Source organism: Oncorhynchus mykiss, chromosome 16 (genome assembly GCF_013265735.2).
Source record: "Oncorhynchus mykiss isolate Arlee chromosome 16, USDA_OmykA_1.1, whole genome shotgun sequence".
NCBI lineage: Eukaryota > Metazoa > Chordata > Actinopteri > Salmoniformes > Salmonidae > Oncorhynchus > Oncorhynchus mykiss.
This window is the reverse complement of record NC_048580.1, coordinates 14,021,900-14,043,600: the sequence shown is the minus strand read 5'-3', so window position 1 is coordinate 14,043,600 and position 21,701 is coordinate 14,021,900. Positions and strand designations below refer to the sequence as shown.

At 46.6% G+C, this 21,701-nt stretch overlaps 1 protein-coding gene across 9 annotated transcripts in view; it reads left to right on the top strand.

The window, feature by feature from the left end:
* The window catches only part of LOC110491405 (1-phosphatidylinositol 4,5-bisphosphate phosphodiesterase epsilon-1), an 83,753-nt gene that overhangs the window by 57,087 nt on the left and 4,965 nt on the right, over window positions 1-21,701 (top strand). For 6 of the 9 annotated variants that reach the window (XM_036946250.1, XM_021564823.2, XM_021564821.2 and 3 more), the window contains 27 exons: window positions 2,938-3,254; window positions 5,883-6,028; window positions 6,187-6,448; window positions 6,665-6,876; window positions 8,538-8,573; window positions 8,898-9,531; window positions 9,771-9,926; window positions 10,038-10,155; window positions 10,368-10,515; window positions 10,734-10,856; window positions 11,253-11,389; window positions 11,797-12,035; window positions 12,225-12,286; window positions 12,407-12,572; window positions 12,911-13,018; window positions 13,234-13,350; window positions 13,536-13,694; window positions 13,844-13,976; window positions 15,707-15,748; window positions 16,777-16,901; window positions 17,054-17,171; window positions 17,529-17,666; window positions 18,572-18,865; window positions 19,597-19,760; window positions 20,716-20,977; window positions 21,269-21,387; window positions 21,563-21,691. In XM_036946250.1, the coding sequence (XP_036802145.1) occupies window positions 2,938-3,254; window positions 5,883-6,028; window positions 6,187-6,448; window positions 6,665-6,876; window positions 8,538-8,573; window positions 8,898-9,531; window positions 9,771-9,926; window positions 10,038-10,155; window positions 10,368-10,515; window positions 10,734-10,856; window positions 11,253-11,389; window positions 11,797-12,035; window positions 12,225-12,286; window positions 12,407-12,572; window positions 12,911-13,018; window positions 13,234-13,350; window positions 13,536-13,694; window positions 13,844-13,976; window positions 15,707-15,748; window positions 16,777-16,901; window positions 17,054-17,171; window positions 17,529-17,666; window positions 18,572-18,865; window positions 19,597-19,760; window positions 20,716-20,977; window positions 21,269-21,387; window positions 21,563-21,691 (4,664 nt within the window). The remainder of the gene's footprint in view (window positions 1-2,937; window positions 3,255-5,882; window positions 6,029-6,186; window positions 6,449-6,664; window positions 6,877-8,537; window positions 8,574-8,897; window positions 9,532-9,770; window positions 9,927-10,037; window positions 10,156-10,367; window positions 10,516-10,733; window positions 10,857-11,252; window positions 11,390-11,796; window positions 12,036-12,224; window positions 12,287-12,406; window positions 12,573-12,910; window positions 13,019-13,233; window positions 13,351-13,535; window positions 13,695-13,843; window positions 13,977-15,706; window positions 15,749-16,776; window positions 16,902-17,053; window positions 17,172-17,528; window positions 17,667-18,571; window positions 18,866-19,596; window positions 19,761-20,715; window positions 20,978-21,268; window positions 21,388-21,562; window positions 21,692-21,701) is intronic. The other 3 variants (XM_021564824.2, XM_021564825.2, XM_021564826.2) reach the window with 3 other exon arrangements.

Here is a 21,701-nt window from a genome sequence, read left to right as displayed (position 1 = left end):
TGCACAAGGATGGGATGGGCTACAGGACAATAGGCAAGCAGCTTGGTGAAAAGGCAACAACTGTTGGCGTAATTCTTAGAAAATGGAAAAAGTTCAAGATGACGGTCAATCACCCTCGGTCTGGGGCTCCATGCAAGATCTCACCTCGTGGGGCATCAATGATCACGAGGAAGGTGAGGGATCAGCCCAGAACAACACGGCAGGACCTGGTCAATGACCTGAAGAGAGCTGGGACCACAGTCTCAAAGAAAACCATAAGTAACACACTACGCCGTCATGGATTAAAATCCTGCAGCGCACGCAAGGTCCCCCTGCTCAAGCCAGCGCTTGTCGAGGCCCGTCTGAAGTTTGCCAATTACCATCTGGATGATCCAGAGGAGGAATGGGAGAAGGTCATGTGGTCTGATGAGACAAAAAGAGAGCTTTTTGGTCTAAACTCCACTTGCTGTGTTTTTAGGAAGAAGAAGGATTAGTACAACCCCAAGAACACCATCCCAACCGTGAAGCATGGAGGTGGAAACATCATTATTTGTGGATGCTTTTCTGCAAAGGGGACAGGACGACTGCATTGAAGATGGGTTGTGGCTGGGTCTTCCAGCATGACAACGACCCAAAACACACAGCCAGGGCAACTAAGGAGTGGTTCCGTAAGAAGCATCTCAGGGTCCTGGAGTGGCCTAGCCAGTCTCCAGACCTGAACCCAATAGAAAATCTTTGGAGGGAGCTGAAAGTCTGTATTGCCCAGCGACAGCCCCAAAACCTGAAGGATCTAGAGAAGGTCTGTATGAAGGAGTGGGCCAAAATCCCTGCTGCAGTGTGTGCAAACCTGGTCAAGAACTACAGGAAATGTATGATCTCTGTAATTGCAAACAAAGATTTCTGTACCAAATATTAAGTTCTGCTTTTCTGATGTATCAAATACTTATGTCATGCAATAAAATGCAAATTAATTGCTTAAAAATCATCCAATGTGATTTTCTGGATTTTTGTTTTAGATTCCGTCTCTCACAGTTGAATTGTACCTATGTTAAAAATTACAGACCTCTACATGCTTTGTAAGTAGGAAAACCTGCAAAATCGGCAGTGTATCAAATACTTGTTCTCCCCACCGTACATTAGGCTACAGCCTGGACTAGCCACCTAGGCAGCCTGGGTATTCCCTATATAGTGCACTACTTTTTACCAGAGCCCTATTGGACCTGGCCAAACCTAGTGCACTACTATATAGGAATAAGGAGCCATTTAGGATGCAACCGGGTCTATTCTAAAACAGGATCTTTGCAGACAATCTCCCATGAGCCCTGCTTTACCAGGCTTTTATGCAAGGCTTATGCTGTGCTTTGAGTAGGGCATCGTGCATAAAGATTAGGGAGCGGGAGACACTTAGCCCCGGAGTATTGTACTACATAATCAAATGCAATTTATTTCCACTTCAAAAGGTAGCTCATAAAAAGAGGACATTGAGCAGATGTTGGAGATGGATGATAACAGACGTTGATTTGTTGAAAATATTTCCAGGACCATATGCCGCACAGCTTTTTTTAAATTAAATGTTCAATATTAGTTTTGAGATATTAACTTGATAAGAAGTCAATGATTTATAGCGTTATAAAACCGAAACAAATGCTGCTCTTGTTTAAGGGAGAGTAGTGTTATTGACTGCAAGGATAAAATGGCTAATATGGTCAATGGCAATGTTTGAGCTTCAACTGTTATATGGGGGCCCAATAAAACACCGAGCCCCCTTTATCAAGGTTCTAAAAATAATAAGAATTAATCAAATGATTGTTTACGTTCTGCTTTTACGCCGTTCTAGAACTTTCTGATTATGTTCTGGCTATAAAGCGGGGCCCTTTATATATTTCAACCCACTTCAGTATCATTTTAAAGGGGCAATCTGCAGTGGCTACGTCCATTTTTAGACTTTTAAATTCATGATATGTAGCCATTTATTCTTCCAGAATATAGGCCCAAATTATAAATGCCTTAATAGCTTAGTTCAACCATCTTACTCCATCAGAATCCAAAACTAGCCTCAAAACAGGGTTAAAACTGTCATTTTGATCTCATAGATGGTCAGTCCCTTTCATCCATAGCTCTGTAATTTGGGTAGTTACATTTCTCCATCGCCATCCCTCAGCTGTTTACCCAAACAGTGGTGGGATGGTCCCTTTTTCTTATTGTTTGAACTGCCCCTTTTAAGTCTGACTTTTTTTTGCATTTTTTTGCATTTTTTACCACAAGTCCTAGTGCAGCCTGCGGGATGTTGTGTTTAGTTAGACTCCGCCCTAGGCCGCAGCATGATAGATCGCGTCAATCTCACAATGTAAACGGCACACAAATCCACACTCGCACACAATGTTCATTACCGAGAGCAGTTGAGAGACTGCGCCGGATGCACAAATCAACCAATATAAATGGCCGACTTATTTATTTATTTTCTCGACGCCAGTTATTGCGGTAGCCATGGCTACCTGGCGCACATATCAAAAGGTTTCCCAGGACATCCAGCGGTGGTGTGTGGCGGCTGAGGGCTGACGATGTCCAGAGGGGCATCTAATTCCCTGTATTTATGGTATTTCTGCACCGGTCCCCCGGTCCACCATACCAACAGAGCACACAGCCATTTATCTCTGAGCAGAGACAGCAGAGCTGTGGTGTGTGTTCTCAGGGTGTGTAAACACACTGGAAACGGGGCTAATGGCTCCTGTACGAAAACCCAAACACGCACTTCTGCCACTCGGGTGGAAATGTGGGAGTCACTTAGAAGTTTGTCTGATCTAGGGAGTTTGTTTTCGACGTGTTTTGTATTCTGAAAAGCAGCGGGGTTCAGCTTTCCTCCCATGTTTAATATTACCTGGGAATTGACGTTGGAATACACTTTTTAGGTTACTGTGTACATCTCTCACCCATCTCTCACCCATCTGTCTCTCTCAGAGCGTCAGCTGTGCAGCAACATGTCAGCGTCCAGCGCAGTCCCGTCCAACGTGACGGGCATCAGCAAGGAGCTGGTCGAGCTGCGTCACCTGATCCAGTTCCCCGAGGAGATCGCCAGCATCCTGACGGAGCAGGAGCAGCAGCTGTACCGACGCATCTTACCCCTGGACTACCTCTGCTTCTTCACCAGGGACCTGGGCAGCCCCGACTGCAGCAGGCGCCTGCACCCCAGCCTCAAGGCCTCGCTGTCGGCCCCGGCCATGCCCATACAGACCCAGAGGAACACTGTGGAGGACCTAGTCACGCGGTTCAATGAGGTGAGACTGGTGAAGAGAGGCTGGACTAATGTGACTGCGTTGAGTGGTTAGTAACAATCTTGGTCCTAAATATCTGCAGGATGGGGTTGAATTAATTAAGGTCTTGATGATTAATCTATTAGTTGAGTCAGGTGTGTTAATGCCGGGCTAGAACAAAAGCCTGCACACATTGTTGCTGTCCGGGACCAGGATTGGAGAGCCCTATGGTGTAAGGTTATTAAAGATCTCCCTTCATGGTAATGTTAATTGTTAGTTATTATTTTTGTGGAATTGACCACCCGGTGGTGTACTGTGTTTGATTGGTCTTATTCTGCCAGTTTGTTTCCCACACCTGCGGTGATTAGTGTCAAATTACACTCCTAAACGGAGCTCTTTGAGCTTCCCTCTACGCTGATTGACTTTGAGAATTAACAATTAAGAAAAACATTACGGCAGCATCGGAATGAGGTCAGTCCCGAGCACACGGAGGAGAGTGGAAATGATGTCATCTTTAAGTTTCATGGCTTAACATAAGCTGGTTTTTATTAAGTGAGAATTGTATTTCCCCAAATGTGCATCCTAACCATTTTTGGGCATATGGCGGAGCTACAATCAAATGAGTGACTCTTCTCAACAGGGACCGAGTCTGACATAACCTCCGCAGCATGGTAGAGATGGACTCACTATGTGTGTGGTTACCTGCTGTGCCCCAGTTCCACGAACCGATCAGAGAAACTGGTCAGGCTGTTAGAGCCGAAATAGCAGTCTGGAGCGGTTAATTCTGACAAACACAAAATGGTCGTGTGGTGAGTTTGTAATAACTCTGTCAACCTTGATTATGTCATCGTTCCATCATGGGGGAAACTGAACCTCGACAAAGAAAACAAGATTGTAAGCACGTTGTATGTTTTTGATCACTGGTCAAATGGTGTTATTGGCATCTCACCAAAATATTTATTCCTGGAATTATACTTCCATTGTTATTGTGTAGCCTATTTGATTTATACGGTATCATATTGGAATCCGAGTGCCGTTGGGTTTTTAGTCCAGTGGATTTGGGTTGTCATTCTGATGTATCCCCTATGTGTCGTTATCAAAGGGACGCCACATAACAGGCAGAGACCATTTTTGATCACCGCCGACTGATCTCCCACCTTTTTAATATGGACTCATCCATGGGAGGACGGGAGTCGTGCCGTCTAGAATATCAGCCACTCGGACAGATATGCACCTGCCTCTAATCTACGGCCTACCGGTGCTTTCATGTTCACCGCCGACACTGTTTATAGCGCTGAGGGACATGGCTTCAATGTAACACAGTCTGGATTCAAATAGTTATGTACTGCAGACACTTGGGAGAGAGAGAAGTGGAATGTCATGTTTCTCTCTCGATCACTTCGGTGCCGTCTCTCATTGTCAGTCGTTCCTGGAAACGAGGGAGGAGAAGGCGGATGATATCTATTTGTCTGTGATGGCGCTGTAACTTTTTAGTGTCTGAAGTTTTCTCTCTGGAGGGAATCAAACTGAAGTCTCCCCCCCCCCCCCCCCCCACCCCCCCTTTATGTCTTACATAACCCGGTAATTGGATCTGTGTTGTGTTGTTTTTTTAAGCCTACTGGCTTCTCAGGGTGTGTACAGATGTAGGTTCTTCATTTGATTGCTCTTGTGTTGCTGAGAATTTTGCACAGCAGGAAATGCAAAGTTGTTTAGGTTTACGAAGGCTTGTAAAGTTTGTAATTTCCACTTTAAAATGTCATACTTGATTTGCTCTAAGGAAAAATGAATCAACCCCTACAAGATATTTCCATTAATTATAGTTCCCAAACAATTCACATGTCCTGTTGCTGCGGGATTATTTTCCTGCTGTAGCAAACTGGCTCAAATGAAGATCCTACATCTGTAACTGTAGACAGCCGAGCAGAGTGACAAGAGGAATGCTTACAGGGATGACTTTAGAGAGGCAGAGAGTCTGACTGGCCCTGGTTCTGATGACTGGTTCTCCCATAGGGACAGAGCAGACCTGACTGCAGTATCAGGAACCTGCCTGTGGAACTTTTTATGTAACCCTCATTGTTTTAGGAGGGGGGGGGGGGGGGGGGTTAGCCGCAACATGACAGCGGGCAAATATTTGCTCCAACTGTTATGTCCAGTCCAGGGTTTCTGCCTGAACTTGGATAAACCCTTATCGCTACTATTTTGGTTGGATGTATGCAACAAACGAGACCTGATGCAATCAAGAGGTTTCATAACTTGTTGTAGAGCCGACTACCAGCATTGTTTCGTGTTAGGTTAGAGATGTTGATCTCTAAACCTGGGTTGAAATAAGGCCTAATTCCGTTTCATTGAGTTCATCGTAAATGGTGCTGTTGTCGATGCGTTTGTCGATGTAGAACATTGACCTGCCCAGTGTGAAACACTCGTCCTTTCATTATAAGGGTGTGTCCAAAATGGCACCATATTCCCTATAAAGTGCCTCCACGTTTGACCAGAGCCCCTATGAAAGCGGTGCACTATATGTAGGGGCCCTATGAAAGTAGTGCACTACATGGGGACTAGCGTGCCATTTCAAGCGCAGCCTGGCTGTTTCAGAGCATTGTCAGGTCTTGAAGTAGACGATGTTGTAACTGTGAGAGTTGCTGCCTCTAACAGGTAAGCTCGTGGGTGACCTGGTTGATCCTGACTGCGAGTTCAATGGAGGAGAAGAGAGCGGTGTTCTCCTACCTGGTCCACGTGGCCAAGTGCTGCTGGAACATGGGCAACTACAACGCCGTGATGGAGTTCCTGGCTGGACTACGGTATTTGGTCCTCCAGACGCATTTCTTACACGCCTCACTTTCTTCCAACCGGCTATAATCCTACAGCACCTGTCAATTTTCATTATTCAGATTGCACCTAATTAAAAATCATAAGTAAAATGTGCGATAGATCGATATGGAATTATTTTCTGCTCCAGGTCTCGTAAAGTACTGAAGATGTGGCAGTTCATGGAGCAGTCGGACATTGAGACCATGCGCAGGCTGAAAGATGCCATGGCGCAGCACGAGTCTTCGTCCGAGTACAAGAAAGTGTTGAACCGTGCCCTTAACATCCCAGGGTGTAAGGTAGTGCCCTTCTGTGGCGTCTTCCTCAAAGAGCTGAGTGACGCGCTGGATGGGGCCGCCAGCATTATCAGCCTGCGCCACTCAACTCACGACTCGCCAGAGGACTCACTAGAGGTAAGGAAGTGGGCCAGGCCCAGGCTTGTAGCGTAGTGGGTGAACAAGGCTAGCTGGACAGACAACACCTGCTATCGCTCTGACGCTCTTAACGCAGCTTTGATGGCTCTTTCTAGATGAGCAGTTTGACCATGTACACTTTACATCAAGTTGCTATTTTACCTGTGTAGTGCCACCTTTTATTGTTCACGTTACCCTGTTTCTCTTTCTGTGTAGTTTGTGGGGGACTACGGCGGGCAGCAGCACTTCCTGCAGAGGGCGGGGCCAGACGGGCTGCACAGCCAGGAGAAGGAGGCCACGGTCAGCAACATCCTGCAGATCATCCGCTCCTGCAACCGCAGTCTGGAGATGGAGGAGGGAGAGGAGGGCCACCACGAAGGCCCCTCCACCTCCTGCAAAAAGACATTCATGGACAGGAACAGGAACCAGTAAGTGACTGGATCAGGAAGAAGTGGTACTCAGGCACAGTTCTAGGAGTTTTAGGATTGCCAAATCCTAACCTTAACCTGTGGGGGGGACACGAAAAATCCTAAAGTGTCAGGGAGAATCTACAGTCGCTCCTTTCCTCTCGCCATCATATTGTGATGGCGTTCATGTAGGCGTTCCCTCTACTTGACTACTCCCCTCTAGCATATTCAGTACTTGTTTGATTCAAAGGTTATTTATATGTGGATTTTCTATGAATGTTTCACATTCTAGATCAGAATTACATGGATGATAGATTTAGATTCCACCTGTTTAAATGCCCTTTAATCTGAGAAAGTTGAGAATAACGTCTTCCCCTTTAAATCCTAAATCTTTTCCCCCAGATGTTTCCGCAGCCGACCTCCACCAAAAGTTATGTTGTGTTTTAAAGTAGCTCTTATTTGAATGTCAACCCTTTCAGAAGGAATGGTGACCCTGTCTGATAGCGGGAGGCTCCCTTTAATGTCAACTCCTTTCTCTGCTGTTGCATTTGACAGAAACGCATAGAGACAGATATAGTATAATGTTCAGTTAGAGCCGTAAGAACCACAGTAGCTCTGCAGACATTGTCCATGGACCACTTCAGTTCTGCCATTGTTGCAGCTTGTTAAAATGTTTTTTAAATGTGAGCACAATTGAATGTTCTGTCCAGCAGAGGTGTAGTTGTTATGAAATATCTGTTTGGCCTTGTGGAACGTTCTGGATGCACAGTAACTGCAAGACAAAGAGTATTTTAAGACGGGATATTTTAGAGAACATGCAACAGTAAAGCGTAGATTATAGTTAAGCAATAAGGCACGAGAGGTGTGGTATATCGCCAATATACCACGGCTAAGGGCTGTTTTTAAGCACGACTCAACGAGGAGTGCCTGGATACAGCCCTTAGCCGTGGTATATTGGCCATATATCACAAACCCCCGAGGAGCCTTATTGTTATTATAAACTGGTTACCAATGTAATTTGAGCAGTAAAAATAATGTTTTGTCATACCAGTGGTATACGGTCTGATATACCACAGTTTTCAGCCAATCAGCGTCCAGGACCCAAACTACCTGGTTTATGATACTGTATAATCAATGACAAGTGTTACTTGACAGGAAGCAGAGGTTCATGAATCATATTTAATGTCAGGTTATCTGGGGACTGTGAGTATTTATGATGGAAATGATTTGTTGAGATGGCAGTTTCACTACTTTCCAGTTTCCTTTTGGCTTTACAAAGCAAAGTGAATGGCATAAATGATTGTGGTAGAAATCTGAAGAGTTCCCGTTACCTGTACTAGTGTACTATACTGGAAAACAAGAGCCAGTTTCCAGCGCTGTGTAGTTTCCTGACCCTCATGGGAGATCTGTTTGTCCTCAGACTGGGGTTAATGGCTACTTGGTGGAAAGGGCTTCTGATTTATGACACCATTTTGTTTCCGACGGGGCCTCTGGATTCAGTCAATGGTTTTCTGTGGAAGTCCTCTCACAATGTTGATTGGAGGAAAGATAAGGGCAAATGTGACACCTCTCATCCTTTCAGTCCTTCTCTGTTTTACTTGTTTTAGCTCAACTATTTGTAGCTAGACACTTCCTGACCTTTTCTCTCTGTTCTTCCTCCCTCATTCCTCCTCCTACCGTAGCTCTTTCAGGAGCAGGTCAGATTCCAACCGTGTCTTGTAAGTTATCAGATTGTCATTTAGAGCTTTCCCACTAACTGACGTTGCTTTATTTGTATGTGTCGAATTTGCTGTTACAATTGCATGGTGCGTTTTTTTGTTTGTTCAGACTGGCCGCATTCAATGCATTTTGCTATCCTCAAAGGGGTTTTCTTTTGGTAGATGACATGGCTGGGTTGTTACACTCATTGAATAGAACAAGGTGGCGATGAGACAATCATTCCCGCTCTATATGTCCTAAAGCAGAGGCAGAACTATTAACCGATCACAAATATCCACCGTTTGGTGTTCTGCTCCTCTTTGACCTCCTTGTTCGCCCGTTAGGTTTGTGGTGGGAGACCTGTCAGACTCTGAGGGCGACCTGTCTGAGCAGGCTAAAGAGGTGGAATTCCAGGGCACCGAGGAGACCCACCGAGCCTTCGGCCACGGCACGGAGCTCATCCCCTGGTACGTGCTCTCCCTCCAGCCTGACGTCCACCAGTTCCTCCTGCAGGGAGCCACTGTCATCCATTACGACCAGGAGAGCCACCTCACCGCTCGCTGCCTCCTCCGCCTGCAGCCCGACAACTGCATCCTGACCTGGGCTAATCCCCAGAGCGGCAGCCCCCCCGCGGAGCCCCCAGGCCTGGGTCAACCTGTAGTGAACAGCCTGTCGGAGGGTCTGCTGGACCTCTCAGTGGTCAAGGCTGTGTTCCTGGGCCACTCCGGGGTGGACTTGCATGCTGTGTGTCTGCAGAACAAGCTGTGTCACACCATGAGGGCTGAGGAGAATGGGGTCAGTCTGCTTTACGGGCTCCATACTACAGACAACAGGCTGCTGCACTTTGTGGCCCCCAAGCACACAGCCCGCATGCTGCATGAGGGTCTGGTGGAGCTGGTCAACGCCATGAGGAAGCTGAAGAAGTTCCCTGATCAGAGACTGCACTGGCTCAGGAGGCAGTACGTCAGCCTCTATCAGGTAAAATACTAATTCATTGAGATTGTGTAGTGGATGATATTGGATGGCAGGTATATTGAATCAGTCTAGAATACACAAGGTAGAATTGATTTGGGAAGTCTAATGTCCTGTTAATCAATACTCAAAAGGGAAACGGTGAGCCTCCTGTAACTTCAGCACAGATGTGAGGAATGTCAATTAGCCTTGAGTGAGCCATCTCCTCATAGACTGCTGTCTGTTTCGTCTCCCATCTGCAATAGGAGGAGGGCAGGTACGAAGGTCCCACTCTTGCTCAGGCTATAGAGCTGTTTGGGGGCCGGCGCTGGAACATGGGCACAGGGGGCACAGAGAAGCCCAGCGCTCAGAAGCACAACTCCATCTCTACCACCAAGAAGAAGAAGAAGGCTCTCACCAGGGTTAGGAGAAATATACCTAAATACAGTGTTAGTTTGAGAAATACAGCCTTCAAATGTGTTTGGGTATGTGGAGATCTGGGTCACTGACTGGGTGTTTCATGAACCACACAGGGAGACAGCGGGGACGCTACCGATGACGAGATATTCCAACGGAAAACCAAGAGCTGCAAGGACACCCTTTGCAGGAACAGGCCGGAGCTGTGTGACGGCATGGACCAGGAAGGGCTAGGTAACCTGTCCACTACCCTACACTACACCACCTCTCACAATTCCTCAGTGACACGTAACTGTCTTTACATACCAGTAGTTTATGGTTTACAGGGAGGAATACTTTCAAAAAGGGGAATATCTGGGATTTTAAATAGACCGATTTTGACTCTTGTTCACTGTGTTTGACCATTTTTACATTGCGTGTCACCCTGTACGCTATTGATCCCATAGAGGACGGCTTCCCTGGACCCTTCTCCCTGTCGAGCTGTAAGACCCCGGGTTCCTCCTCCTCCTCCTCTTCCTCCAGTATGGGCAGCTCCAACCCCTCCCGTCCTCTCTCCTCCCCCGTCCTGTCAGGCAGCACCAAGGCCCAGCCAGGGTAAGACATGAAACCTGACCCCAGACCTGTTCTTAGAGGGGAAATATTGTATATAGTTGATAATATATCTGTAAACCTATTATCATATACTGATAGTGTAAGCCTCACACCGAATACTATTGTCAATTTATTTAAACGTCTTTATCTACGACATAAAAAAAATCTAGTGTTTTTAACCATAACAGTAACCAATCCCCTCTCGTCTTGTCCCTGTGTAGTGCGTGGAGCAGCAGGAGCTGGCACGGCCGGGGGAAGGGCTGTTTCAAGGGCTTCCAGAACCTCATGATCTCTGGCAGCACCATGAGTTTCATCGAGTTCGTCGAGCTCTTCAAGTCTTTCAGGTGCGCCGTCCAACTTCCAGCCTCCTCTCTTTGTAGCGCGCAGTAACTATAATCTATATACAGTCACTGGTAGTGATTAAATGCACTCCCACTGGCAAAATAGAGAGAATTCTCATAGCACAAGAGCACAGTTATTGCATTCCATTCAAACATTCAGAAGAAGCTTTTACAAATCCAACCAATCTTCCCCAAGGTTGTTTTGTCAAAGACACACTGTGGTTTTCTGAAGTGTCTCTCAGTTGAAAACAAAAGACCAAGGCTACACGCCAAAACATGTTGCTCTTATGTAAAAATGAAAAAGCACACCATTGTCCTCCGTCAATGTCCTCCAAGAGTGGCTTCATATTTCCATCAGTTGAATGTGAACGCCCCCGTTCTTGTTTTGATGTGCTGTAGCATTCGGAGCCGTAAAGACCTGAAGGAGCTGTTTGACACCTACGCCGTTCCCTGCAGTCGCTCCGGCACGGAGTCTGCCCCACTCTACACCAACCTGAGGATCGACGACAAGGACACGGGACTGCAGCCTGACCTAGGTCTGTCCCTCGCATTGTTTTACTGTACTCCTGTGTGTTTGTGAGTGGTTTGCATTGTGTACTGTTCAGTCATTGTTTAAAAGTAAATAAAATACATATGTATATTTAAGGTCAGAACGTGTGTATATATATTTAAATATATACATAAATGAGAGAACTGGATTGGTTTGGGTGGCGATGGTACAAGCTTTCAGTGCTCAGTCTGTCTAATCATGGTGAATGGGGGCTGATGGAAGCTACTTGATTGCAGAAGCACCAAACGCTCTGTGATGATTTCTCTCTAGAGGCTTGTTGGTTCAGAAGGACTCTTTACAGTGTATTCACACTGTGGTGTAGGAGTATTGGACGTTCATGTCGTTAGTGTGTTAGAGAATGACTTCTAATGATGCACTTTTCCTGTCCTCCAGACTTGCTGACCCGTAACGGTTCGGACCTGGGCCTCTTAATCCGAACACGGCAGCAGATGTCGGACAACCAGAAGCAGATCTCGGACGCCATTGCGGCAGCCAGCATCGTGACCAATGGGACAGGCGTGGAGAACGCCTCTTTAGGGGTGCTGGGGCTGGCCATCCCACAGCTCAACGACTTCTTGGTCAACTGCCAGCGGGAACACCTGACCTACGACGAGATCCTCAGCGTCATCCAGGTGGGTCACATGACTGGTCCAGAAAGCTGTACTTAAGGGATGTCTTTTACGGTCTGAAAAAATTGTCAGAATTAGATTTTGGAGTGTAATGTCCCTTTAACTAGGCAGACATATGATATACTGCACAGTAGACATATAGGTAAGGACCGGATTACTGTTGTTTAATTGGGTTTCTTTTGTCCATCTCAGAAATTTGAGCCTTGCATAAGCATGCGTCAGATGGGTTGGATGTCCTTCGAAGGTTTTGCCAGGTACATTCATTTCCCAAGAAATATGAAGTTGACCGACTCAAGAAATTCCGTCACAGGAATTCTGAGATGACATATTTCACCCGTTTTAGTTAGTGACCTTTTACCTCTAATCCTCCCCAGGTTTTTAATGGACAAGGACAACTTTGCGTCTAAGAACGAGGAGTCTCAGGTGAACACGGAGGAGCTCCAGTATCCCATGTCTTACTACTACGTAGAGTCCTCTCACAACACGTACCTCACTGGACACCAGCTCAAAGGAGAGTCCTCTGTAGAGCTCTACAGCCAGGTGATGATTGATGCAACCGTATATATTTTCTTCAGGAAATTGACCTTTTTCTAGTTTTGTTTTGTAGGGGATTTCTAAGCATCTGATCATTTTACTTAACGTAGCAGGTGTAAAAGAAAGGCCTGCGCGGGATCCCCACATCCGGTTTTCAGATTAAAAAGAAGCGAGGGATGTTTCCGGTGTGGTTTGCCATAAGCAGGGCCAGGAGTTTTTCCAGACTATATGAACTGACCAGGACAAACTCTGGCTTCCTGCTGTGCTTGAGCTATAAGATGAATTCTGTGTTGGTGTGATCGTCCATCTTATTATTATGGGATGTGGTCGTTTGTGTTGTCTAGGTGCTGCTGCAGGGCTGCAGGAGTGTGGAGCTGGACTGTTGGGATGGAGACGACGGATCACCCATTATCTACCATGGGCACACCCTCACCACCAAGATCCCCTTCAAGGTTAGTCTGTAACCCTGGCACGACCCTGGCACGACCGTGGCACACTGCCACTTTTGACCTTATGTCACTGTTTAACCTAGATACAGTACAATAATGGCCAACCTCTATTGTAGCTTGATAAATACTGCTGGAATCTCTACGGGTTGTATTCTAGAATAAATGGGACTAGTGTCATGTACGTTATGCCTCATGTATTGTAACCCGTGGTCTTCTAGGATGTGGTGGAGGCGGTCAATCGCACTGCTTTCGTCAACTCAGACATGCCGGTCATCCTGTCTATTGAGAACCACTGCTCTCTACCCCAGCAACGCAAAATGGCTGAAATCTTCAAGGTACTCCTCCTGGCTCCAATGGACCTGATCTGTAGGGATTCTAGCTGATGTGTCATGTGTCCTGTCTCGAAGAACCTTGTTACTGCATTCCTTCCTTTGGAGATTGCTCCAAGTACTTAGATTTTTTTTTAAAGCCTTTGATTGTAGCGTGCCTGTGAGGATTCCTGTTTGTTTGTGTTTTGAAGACTGTGTTCGGAGACAAGCTGGTGACCAAATTCCTGTTTGAGAGCGATTTCTCTGATGACCCTCTGCTGCCCTCCCCGCTGCAACTGAAGGGAAAGATCCTCCTCAAGAACAAGAAGCTGAAAGCACACCAGGCTCCCGTCGACATTGTCAAACAGAAGGTGAGATCTTATACAGTGTGAACACGTGCATTATTACGCACCCGTCCCTGGCAGGATTGTGTCAGGTTTGTCTTAGGTAGTTTGCTTGTTGCCATGGGGGCAATGGCTACAGGACTTCCCACCAATCATACTGTGCTCTGTTCCCTCAGGCTCACCAGCTGGCCCACATCCAGGCCCAGGCCGGCAACGGGGCACCGGCTGGCAGCTCACCTGGTAACCACAATGATGATGATGAAGAGGAGGAAGACGAGTACGACGATGACTATGAATCCCTGTCTGATGGTGAGACAGATACTCACTTTGACTGTATATTAACCCTCAGTAACAATGTACAGTCGTGGCCAAAAGTTTTGAGAATGACACAAATATTAATTTTCACAAAGTCTGCTGCTTCAGTTTATATGATGCCAATTTGCAAAGTCCCTCTTTGCCATGCAAATGAACTGAATCCCCATAAAACATTTCCACTGCGTTTCAGCCCTGCCACAAAAGGACCAGCTGACATCATGTCAGTGATTCTTTCGTTAACACAGGTGTGAGTGTTGACGAGGACAAGGCTGGAGATCACTCTGTCATGCTGATTGAGTTTGAGTAACAGACTGGAAGCTTCAACAGGAGGGTGGTGCTTGGAATCATTGTTCTTCCTCTGTCAACCATGGTTACCTGCAAGGAAACACGTGCCGTCATCATTGCTTTGCAAAAAAAGGGCTTCACATGCAAGGATATTGCTGCCAGTAGGATTGCGCCTAAATCAACCATTTATCGGATCATCAAGAACTTCAAGGAGAGCGGTCCAATTGTTGTGAAGAAGGCTTCACGGCACCCAAGGAAGTCCAGCAAGCCCCAGGACCATGGACCATCTCCTAAAGTTGATTCAGCTGCGGGATCGCGGCACCACCAGTACAGAGCTTTCTCAGAAATGGCAGCAGGCAGGTGTGTGTGCATCTGCACGTACAGTGAGGCGAAGCCTTTTAAGGGATTGCCTGGTGTCAAGAAGGGCAGCAAAGAAGTCACTTCTCTCCAGGAGAAACATCAGGGACAGACTGATATTATGCAAAAGGTACAGGGATTGGACTGCTGAGGACTGGGGTAAAGTCATTTTCTCTGATGAATCTCCTTTCCGATTGTTTGGGGCATCCGGAAAAAGCTTGTCCGGAGAAGACAAGGTAAGCGCTACCATCAGTCCTGTGTCATGCCAACAGTAAAGCATCCTGAGACCATTCATGTGTGGCGTTGCTTCTCAGCCAAGGGAGTGGGCTCATTCACAATTTTGCCTAAGAACACAGCCATGAATAAAGAATGGTACCAACACATCCTCCGAGAGCAACTTCTCCCAACCAACCAGGTACAGTTTGGTGACGAACAATGCACCTTGGCATAAGGCAAAAGTGATATCTAAGTGGCTCGGGGAACAAAACATTGATATTTTGGGTCCATGGCCAGGAAACTCCACACACCCTAATCCCATTGAGAACTTGTGGTCAATCCTCAAGAAAACTCCAAGCATTAATTATGCAAGAATGGGCTGCCATCAGTAAGGATGTGGCCCAGAAGTTAATTGACAGCATGCCAGGGTGGATTGCAGAGGTCTTGAAAAAGAAGGGTCAACACTGCAAATATTGACTCTTTGCATCAACTTCATGTAATTGTCAATAAAAGCCTTTGACACTTATGTAATGCTTGTAATTATACTTCAATATTCCATAGTAACATCTGACAAATATCTAAAGACACTGAAGCAGCAACTTTGGAAATTAATATTTGTGTCATTCTCAACTTTTGGCCACGACTGTACACAGCACATGCATGGACCAGTAATATACACAGCACATACATGGACCAGTAATGTAGGAGTGAGATCTTGTATCTAGACTCTTCTTTTTAACATCTTCCTTGATTCTCTCTTTTTAACACAAGTTACCGTAGCTCTACTTGGAGATGGGTTTCTGTTATTCCTGTACTCTCTCCTCCCCTGTCCCTCTGTTCCTGACGGTTCCTTTGTGCTTCCTTAGCTGACGTTCTTACAGCGTCCACTGCCTCGTATAGCCCTGAAGGTAAACTGAACACCTTAACCAGCCGCCCCGCCTTCACAGTACCAGCGCTACTGCATGGCTCCTACTGTAACACTCTGCCTGTGCAGTGAGCTTGGCCTGGGTGCTGTACGCTTTGCATGTCTCCGTTGCGCTATCTGGAGTGAATTCGGGGCTTTTAATGTACCAAGTGTGGGTACTGGGTGGGTTAGAAGTCTGGAACTGTTGCATTGTGTTTGGGGTTTTGCTGTAGTACTACGCTGCAGATGGGATGATGGTCATGTCGCTCGGGGGGGGGGGGGGGGGGTCATGTCTAATGATCTGTTTGTCTCCGTGTTGTCAGTACACACAGGGCCAGTATAGTGTAAATACGCCACCCCCCATCCGCACTGCTGTGTTTTGATATGTACGTCCTGACCTCGCTGGTGGCAGTGGCTCATCAGAGAGAGAAAACAAAGACATCTGTTTTCTCAGGCCCCTGCGCGCCCCTGTCCAACGGGGAGCCGCGGGGGTTAAAAAACTCTACTGTTAGGAGCTCTGGGGATAAGCGATGCTCTCACCAGCCACTACCACATGTAACCAGAGCAGTATGAGACACAGACAGACAACACTACACTGTACTGTAACTGCACTGAACCGGTGGGATTCCTCCTGTAAAATAACTGCCATGTTGGTGAAAATTCCTCTTTAACCGCAAAGCATTTTGAATGTGTGTGATGGATGGCTTACATTCATGTTTTGTGTCCTGCTGTGTGTGGGCGAGAGAAGAACAGGAGGCTCAAACTCCCAGCTCTTTGTTTACAGAATCTGCATTGCATTGTGGTATTCGTGGGGGACCAATGTTTTCCTCGGAATGGCATTTCCCCAATTCCCAGCATTGCAAGCAAGCTATCTGATATGGGATGGAATTCTTCCCAGTTTAGCACTTATGGTTTGACAAGGAAGACTCAATGTGAAACCATTGACTAACATCACATTGAAAGCAGTCCGTTGATTAAATAAAGCTGGTCTGCCTGACTCCCTCCCTCAAAGTTGATGGTTCTGTTTCTCAGATAACATCCTAGATGATAAACCAGACGGGAAGTCCCCGGGTGACAAGGATGATCATCCCATCATTGATGAGATGCCCAAGAGGATGAAGAAAGCAGACAATGCTGTAACCCAGAGCAAAGGGAAGGTTGGTTTCACCTCTAACCCTTGACCTCTAGTCTCTGAACCAAGAGGAGACCATTGAGAACTAGGAGACACCAGATTTGACAAATGCACCTGAAAGGTTTTTATTCTTGGAAGTAATCCCAGATGGAGTGACTGACTCTGCTCCTACCCCAGGTATTTGACATGGAGCTGGGAGAAGAGTTCCATCTCCCCCAGAACAAGAAGGAGAGTCGACAGATCGCTCAGGAGCTATCTGACCTCGTCATCTACTGCCAGGCCGTCAAGTTCCCTGGTAGTCCTCCTTTCATTTAATTTACTTTACTGTATGGCTCATTCCAGCATAGAAATGGTTTATGTTCACAATGTTGTGCGTTTGCTTATTCCTAGAGTGTTTTTATTCTGCCTGGTGATTTTTCAATCGTGAGGGATACCGATTAAAAGTTCACAAAGGAATAAAATACAGGTCTATGAATTGATGGTAAATTAGAATCAGGTGCACATCTGCTAGGGGCATAATTCTCCAGAGCACAGCCAGAACAAACAAGCAACATTAAACCAGTGAGAGGAGGAGAGCTGGTGCCCTTGTCTTACACTCTTGTCTGGGGCTCTCTTTCTGTGTGTGTGTCCATCTGTCTTGTGTGGGAAACAGGCCTCTCCACCCTCTCTCCTTCGGCCTCTGGCAGAAGAAAAGACAGAAAGAGCAGGAAGTCCATCTTTGGCACAGTTCCTGGTCGTAGCGGAGGCAGCCCCGGGGAGGCGGTGACGCTGGGCCGGACCCCAGGGAAGGGTACGTATGGCCGGGCCTTTCCCCATGACCCAGACCCCTAGACCTGGAGCTGGGGGACGGGATGTGAAGGGACAGGGAAGGGTACATATGGCCGGGGCCTTTCCCCATGACCCAGACCCCTAGACCTGGAGCTGGGGGACGGGATGTGATGGGACAGGGAAGGACACCCACATAGTCGGACTACACCCCATGGGAACCAGCCTGTTAACTTTTCCATACTTAAAATGGCCCTCTAAAAGTGAGTGCACGATGTAATCAAAAGTATACTGAAAGATGCTGAGAGGAGCTGTCGTGACATTTGTAAAGGGTTTGTAGAAGGGTTGAAATGGGATTTTCTTTTTGGAGGCCCATGTTCTTTCTGGCTCAGCACTGAGGCTTGGCAGAGCGTTTGAATAGTATTGTAGCTAATGCCTCTTTCATGATCAATGAGAACACTAAGGAAGTAACGATTAGTATTATTTAAATGTCCTACCTAATGAAATGTTAATGTTACATTGTCTTTAAGGTCCTGGAAAAAAGCTTTTTTTAAATGTGTTATTTGATCTGTCCTTAATATTCACAGTTATTGCTCTGGATAAACGTATCAGAATGAGTATCAGTATTAGTATCAGTATCAGAATCAGTATTTGTATTAGTATTATAATCAGAATCAGTATTAGTATTAGTATTATAATCAGAATCAGTATTAGTATCAGTATCAGAATCAGTATTTGTATTAGTATTATAATCAGAATCAGAATCAGTATTAGTATCAGTATTAGTATTAGTATCAGAATCCGTATTAGTGTCAAAATCAGTATTAGTATCAGAATCAGTATTAGTATTATAATCGGTATTAGTATCAGAATCTGCTAAATGACTAGCTAGGTTGTAAATGTACATTTGTCCGTCTGACTGACCTCCAGGTGGTGTGGAGGCCATGCGTCTGGGCTGGGAGGAGCAGACGTCGCCCGTACTCAGCCCCAGCGCGTCACTGAGCGCCATCATCCGCACTCCCAAGTGCTACCACATCTCCTCGGTGAACGAGAACGCTGCCAAGCGCCTCTGCCGCCGCTTCTCCCGGAAGCTGATCCAGCACACCACCTGCCAGCTGCTAAGGACCTACCCAGCCGCCACGCGCATCGACTCAGCCAACCCCAACCCTCTGCCCTTCTGGCTACACGGCATGCAAGTGGTGGCCCTCAATTATCAGACTGACGGTAAGGTGATGGAGTGGAGGTTTACTGAGAGGGTCAGTCCAGGTTAGTCCCTGGATGAGACTATGCTCAATGGTGATTCTTAATTGAAAGTCTTTTTTTTTAATTGTCCAGGACCAGGCTGGGACTTTATCAGGAAGTAACCCATGAAGTCTATAACTAGGGCTCTTGAGTTCTTCTCTGGTCAGGTGACATGGTAATGAAAAACTCAGGGCTCTACTTCTTGAACTCATTGAACTTTTCATGAAACTCCAGTTGCTTACTCATTGGAAATGGCGTGGGCAGGGTCCATTACAGTATGACCCTGTGGAGATGTATTGGAGAAACACTGGCAGGGTTGTGCTCGCATGCATGTCATGTCATTTCTCTGTAAGGGGGCGCTCTGACCTTGGCAGCACCTAGTCCACTCGGTACACTGAACATGGTTGTGATACTGATGGGCCTGATGCATTTTATGGGGTTTGTCTGTTTTACACTAATTTACAAAGCTTGGACGGAGCTTTGCAAGCTGATATGTTTTTCCACTCACCTGTGCCAATTCAGCGTTTCCAAACAAAAATGATGTTAAGTGATGCTTGTGGAACAATGGATTTAGAGTGGAAGGTCTGCTATTTTTTTCCCTTCTCTCCTTTTCTCCCCTCTTTCACTCACTTTCTCCATCTCTACCTCTGCTTGCTCTCTGCTCTGCTCGCTCTCTTCTCTTCTCGCTCTCTTCTCTCTCTCTCTCTCTCTAGACCTGCCCATGCAGTTGAACACAGCTCTGTTTGAAGCAAATGGGCATTGTGGTTACGTTCTGAAACCTCCAGTGCTGTGGGATCGCTGCTGTCCCCTCTACCAGCAACTCTGCCCCCTGGAGAGAGATGTAGAGAGCATGAGCCCAACACTCTATTCTCTGACGGTGAGCACTCACACACACCTCTATGGTTTTGGACTGCAAACAGGGTTTTTTATAGTCCAGCATTTTGGATTTGAGTTAAAATGTTTAATATGAGGCGACAGTACGGAATGTCACCTTTTATTAGAGTGTATTTTCATACATCTCTGTTTTACCGTTTAAGAATGAAAGCACTTATGTATCTAGGTCCCCCATTTGAAGAACTCAAGTATTTGAACAAATTCACTTATAGGGTATGAAGTAGTCAAAGATTTAGTATTTAGATCAATGTTCAGTTTGTTTTGGTTGTGTTTTAGATTATAGTTTGTCCAATAGGAATTGACTGGATGTGGATATATGGATGGGACTGTACATGGACGCATGTGCGCACACACACACACACACACACACACACACACACAGTGCTCTGGGAGTACACACACAATCTCTCCCCCTCTAGAGATACCCAGATACTCAACCCAACAAAAACTAGAATGTAGCCAAACACACTTCAGTATGACCTATGTACTGGTTTCTCCCACTAACTACCCTTCTGGGTATTAACACAAACTTACCCAAAGCACTCCCATTGGCTCTTCAGCATGGCTTTGATGGTTTATTAGAGCTATTTGCATCATAAATCTGATTTGTCTAGTTGACAGACAGGGACGCCACCCAATAAATATTTTGCAATAGTGAAGGGTAAAAGACTAGTTATGTCTAAACAAAGAGATGTTTAATTTCTCCTCCGGAGTGACTAACAGTCGCAATTAGGGCACATCGACAGATTTTTCACCTAGTCAGCTCAGGGATTCAAACCAGCGACCTTTCGGACACTGGCCCAACGCGCTTAACCACTCGGCTGACAGAAGTATTATAAAGTACTAAGTAAATATGTCATGTATCTGTATTAAAGTGTTTTGAGATGATTCAATAAACTTTTGACATGAAGTAAAGATGTCCTCCCCCTCTCTGTCAGATTGTGTCGGGGCAGAACGTGTGCCCAGCCAACAGCGCGGGCAGCCCCTGTGTGGAGGTGGACGTGCTGGGCATGCCCGTGGACTGCTGCCACTTCCGCACCAAGCCCATCCACCGCAACACGCTCAACCCCATGTGGTCAGAGCACTTCCTGTTCCACGTGCACTTTGAGGACGCCTGCTTCCTGCGCATCGCTGTGGTTGAGAATAACAGCTCCCAGACCACCGCTCAAAGGACGCTGCCTCTACGGGCCTTCAAACCAGGTGAGGAAGAGGAGGGGGGGGGGGGGGGGGGGGGGGGGGGTAGAGGAGGAAGAAAGTGATTCATTTAAACTGTTCTATTTTCACTTTAAATATTCCTGACAAATGTTCTCAAGCGACAGCATGAAACCTATCAATAGGCTATTTGTCCACACGCTATGTAGCAACACGCTACTGTATTTATCAACACACTATGTACAGAGTTGGCTAGCAGCGATAGCATGACATGAGGCCAGGTTAATACACTTCTACTCCCTGTTGTTAATGTCTGTGGTTGGTTGTGTGTTGTTCCAGGTTACAGACACATCCAGCTGAGGACACAGCACAACGAGCCCCTGGAGGTGTCCAGTCTGTTCGTCTACAGCCGCAGAGTAGAGGAGAGCCCCACCGGCACAGCCCTGCCTGCTGCCATGGTAACACACGCTCACACCCCACTAGGGAAGGAACATCTAGGGATTACTTAGATTTTTTTGGAGCTCGTTGAACAGCATCCGATGAGCTAATTAGCTAGCAACCTTAACGTGCATGTGAGGACTGTGTAAAATACTCTGTCGTATCTATCTGTACGGAACACTGTATCCCTGGCAGCTGTTCAGTTCTGAGGAGCGGAGGACAGCCCAGCAGCACCAGGTGACAGTCCATGGTGTCCCAGGTCCAGAGCCTTTCACTGTAGTGTCTGTGAAGCAGCAGACCACCGTCAGACAGCTACTGGATACGGTCAGTCCCA